Source organism: Bubalus kerabau, chromosome 1 (assembly GCF_029407905.1).
Source record: "Bubalus kerabau isolate K-KA32 ecotype Philippines breed swamp buffalo chromosome 1, PCC_UOA_SB_1v2, whole genome shotgun sequence".
Lineage (NCBI taxonomy): Eukaryota > Metazoa > Chordata > Mammalia > Artiodactyla > Bovidae > Bubalus > Bubalus kerabau.
In genome coordinates this window covers 182,253,191-182,257,303 of record NC_073624.1, presented here as the reverse complement: position 1 = coordinate 182,257,303, position 4,113 = coordinate 182,253,191, and the positions used below count along the sequence as shown (strand labels likewise).

Genomic DNA, 4,113 nt, shown 5'->3' with positions numbered 1-4,113 from the left:
TGGTGCATCTACAGTCAATGCGAGGTTAACTTGTAGATTTCCCATTTCTGTTACATATAATGATATTTGTTTTCAACCTTCATTCAGCTTTCCATATTCTTTGATAACACAGCACTGGGGATACAAAGGTGAGTAATGTGTCATCTGAACTTGCGTGATTTATGATTCAGTAAGAGGGACAACTCAATTAATTCCATAAGTAAATGCAAAAACATAACTATGATTTGTTTAATGGAGAAAAATAGAAAGGGTTATAAAGGCATGGACTAGTGAACTGCAGTTGGTGGGCAGGGAGGGTTCATCTGAGAGATGAGGGCAGGAGTCACCACAAGATGACTAAAGCAGGAGAGGGCAGGACTTCCACAGGCATGGCTGGGGGAAGAATCCTAGCATTTTTAGGACTTCTAAAGGCAAACATGTTGGGGCTTTGAGAGTGAAAGGCTGGTATGATGCTAAATAAGACTGGGAGGTAGGGAGGAGCAATGTGTACAGGTAAACCTGAAAAGAGTGTTAAAAGAAAGAAAAACTGCAGACCTTCTCCCTTCTGGAGACTGCAAAACTGTCTCCCTTCTAGACATTGAGGAGAAGATCCTGGGATGAAAGCACCTTCCAGAGCAGATGTGCTTGCTTCTGCTTGGGACCTAGGGTACTGTTCATCGGGGACCATTTTAGACTAAGTTCCTCAGGCTGAGGTTTCTAGGAGAGTGTGACTGTGGGCTCCAAAATCTTGTGAGTGGTGACCCCAGCTGCAGTGTTCTTTGAAAGGTGAAAGTGTTAGTTGCTCAGTTGTGTCTGACTGTTTGCAACCCCTTGGACTATAGCCTGACAGGCTCCTCTGTCCATGGAATTCTCCAGGCAAGAATACTGGAGTGGGTTGCCATTCCATTCCCTTCTCTAGGGGATCTTCCCCACCCAGAGATTGAAGCCTAGTCTCCTGCATTGCAGGCAGATTCTTTACCATCTGAGCTACCAGGGAGTCTAACTCTTTTCTGACAGCATCTCACAAAGGATTTTCTTCTTGTTTTTCTGCCCTGTACTACTGGGCATAATGTGAAGGGGATACTTTTTAACTTTTGATTTTAACTGCATTTCAGATTTACAGAAAAGTTAAAAGAACAAATAGTTCTTATGTATATCTTCTATTGGATCTCCCCAATTTTAACACTTTACCATCTTTACTTTTTTTAATCCACTTTTCCTTCTTCCTTTTGTAAGTGTGTGTGTATGCCTGTGTCTTTTGGTGAAAATTTTCAGAACCACTTAAGAGAAAATAGAACTGTACATATGGGATCTCTTTATCTCTAAGTCTTCGAAATTCGCTAGAAACAAGGGCATTGTCTCACACAGCCATAGTCCAATTATCAAAATAATAAAATTAACATCTATATACTATTATTAAATTTACAGAACTCATGTCTATGTTGACAGTTATCCTAATAATTTCATCTGCAGCAAAAGAACATCTATGATTACATTCAGCTGACATGTCTTTTTAATCTCCTTTAATCCAGAACAATTGCTAGAATTTATTTGAATTTGTTGGCATTTACATTTTTGTTTTTTGTTTTTTTTTCTCTTTTTTTTTAAAATTTTTTTAAATTTTTTTATTTTTTTAAATTTTATTTTATTTTTAAACTTTACATAACTGTATTAGTTTTGCCAAATATCAAAATGAATCTGCCACAGGTATACATGTGTTCCCCATCCTGAACCCTCCTCCCTCCTCCCTCCCCATTCCATCCCTCTGGGTCGTCCCAGTGCACCAGCCCCAAGCATCCAGTATCATGCATCGAACCTGGACTGGCAACTCATTTCATACATGATATTTTACATGTTTCAATGCCATTCTCCCAAAATTTTTGAAAGGGGCAGGTCAGGCATGGTGTAAAATGTCCTTCGACTTGAGTGTGTCTGATGTTCCCTAGTCCTTATATTTTTATTTCTGGTTGTGCTGGGTCTTTGTTGCTATGTGCAGGGTTTTCTGTTATGGTGCGCTGGGCCTATTCTCTAGTTGCAGTGCATGGGCTTCTGCTTGCAGTGGCTTCTCTTGTTGCAGAGCATGGGCTCTAGGATATCCAGGTTTCAGTAGTTGCAGCTCCTGGGCTTTAGAGCACAGGCTCAGTAGTTGTGGTGCTGGAGCTTAGTTGCTCTGCGGCATGTGGGATCGTCCCAGACCAGGAATCAAACCCATGTCTCCTGTGTTGGCAGGTGGATTCTTTACCACTGAGCCACAGGGAAGCCCTGATGCTCCCTAGTCTTTAGACTGAAGTCCTGCACTTTTGGCAGGATCCCAAATGTGTAGGATTTCAATCCCACAGAAGCAACATTATTTCCATCGTGTTGATTTGTCCCCATTGTGAAGATCCATAACCATCTGACAGGGTTGTTATAAAACAGATCCTTCAGATAAGTGGTCAGGAATGCCAGATTCCATTTTATAGAATTCTATTTTCATTTTGTTGTCATAAAATGGATACTTAATACAAGAAATTAGGATAAGCTATAAGATAAAAACAGGTTTTCACTTTTGAGTGAACAAAGCTCCAATGCTTAGACAAAATGGCAAACTTCATAAACATTAAAACTTGAGTGAAAGGCATGATCAATATTTTTAATATGTGGAGGATGCCAGTTAGCTGCTAATTCCTGCTGCTCTTATCTCTTCCTTCATAGGTATATCAGCTACATGGAAGCAGGAAACAGAACAGGAGTTTCAGAGTTTATTCTCCTTGGGTTCTCTGAGGACCCAGAACTGCAGCCCCTCATATTTGGGCTGTTCCTGTCCATGTACTTGGTCACTGTGCTTGGCAACCTGCTCATCATCTTGGCCATCATTTTTGACTCCCACCTCCACACCCCCATGTACTTCTTCCTCTCAAACCTGTCCTTGGTTGACATCTGTTTCAGCACCAGCATAGTCCCCAAGATGCTACTGAGCATCCACACAGAGAACAAAGCCATCTCCTACATGGACTGCCTCACTCAGGTGTATTTTTCCATGCTTTTTCCTATCCTGGACACTCTGCTCCTGACTGCCATGGCCTATGACCGCTTTGTGGCCATCTGTCACCCCCTGCACTACTCGGTCATCATGAGCCCACACCTCTGTGGTTGTCTGGTTTTTATTACCTGGCTCATTGGTGTCCTGACATCCCTCCTTCACATTTGTCTGATGAAGCACCTGACCTTCTGTAGAGATCTTGAAATTCCACATTTCTTCTGTGAACTGACACATATTCTTGAATTGGCCTGCTCTGATACCTTCCTGAACTGGACTTTGATATATTTTATGACTGGTGTTCTGGGTGTTTTCCCCCTCGTTGGGATTCTTTCCTCCTACTCACGAATTGCTTCATCCATAAGGAAGATGTCCTCATCTGGGGGAAAGCAAAAAGCATTTTCCACCTGTGGGTCTCATCTCTCAGTCGTTTCTTTATTTTATGGGACAGGTGTGGGTGTCCATTTCACTTCTGCAGTGACTCACTCCCCCCAGAAAGTCTCAGTGGCCTCCGTGATGTACAGCGTGGTGACCCCCATGTTGAACCCCTTCATCTACAGCCTGAGGAACAAGGATGTGAAGGGAGCCCTCAGAAGGCTCCTCAACAGAACAACCTCTTGTTTGTGATAATTCCAATGGCTTCAGGACTAAGAGGTTCTGTGGGTTGTTGTTGTTCAGTCGTTAAGTCCTATCCGACTCTTTGCGACCTCATGAACTGCAGCACACCAGGCTTCCCTGTCCTCCACTATCTCCCAGAGTTTGCTCAAACTCATGTCCATTGAGTCGGTGATGACATTCTTACTCTTGGAACTTCCCTGGTGGACCAGTGGTTAAGAATCCACCTTGCAATGCAGGGGACATGGGTTTAATTCCTGGCCCAGGAACTAAGATCCCACAAGCCATGGGGCAACTCAGCCCATGCATCATAACTACTTTCAAGCCCAGATGCCCTAGAGCCTGTGCTCCAAAACAAAAGAAGCCTGAGCACAGCAACTAGAGAGTAGCCTCCGCTTGCTGCAACTAGAGAAAAGCTCACGTGCAGCAAAAAAGACCCAGCACAGCCAACAAAAAAGGAAAGAATTACTCTTGCATGTCTCAAATCATCTTGGTTTTTT

The 4,113-nt window shown here is 42.9% G+C and overlaps 1 protein-coding gene across 1 annotated transcript; it reads left to right on the top strand.

The window, feature by feature from the left end:
• Nucleotides 1-2,686: 2,686 nt before the first annotated feature.
• LOC129625440 (olfactory receptor 7D2) lies at nt 2,687-3,625 on the top strand. Its single transcript, XM_055543836.1, has one exon. It carries the CDS (start codon nt 2,687-2,689, stop codon nt 3,623-3,625), a length of 939 nt encoding a protein of 312 aa, XP_055399811.1.
• Nucleotides 3,626-4,113: the final 488 nt, after the last annotated feature.

Excerpts from the sequence above, each read along its gene's own strand:
- LOC129625440 (XM_055543836.1), top strand. The coding sequence starts at position 2,687 with ATGGAAGCAGGAAACAGAACAGGAGTTTCAGAGTTTATTCTCCTTGGG.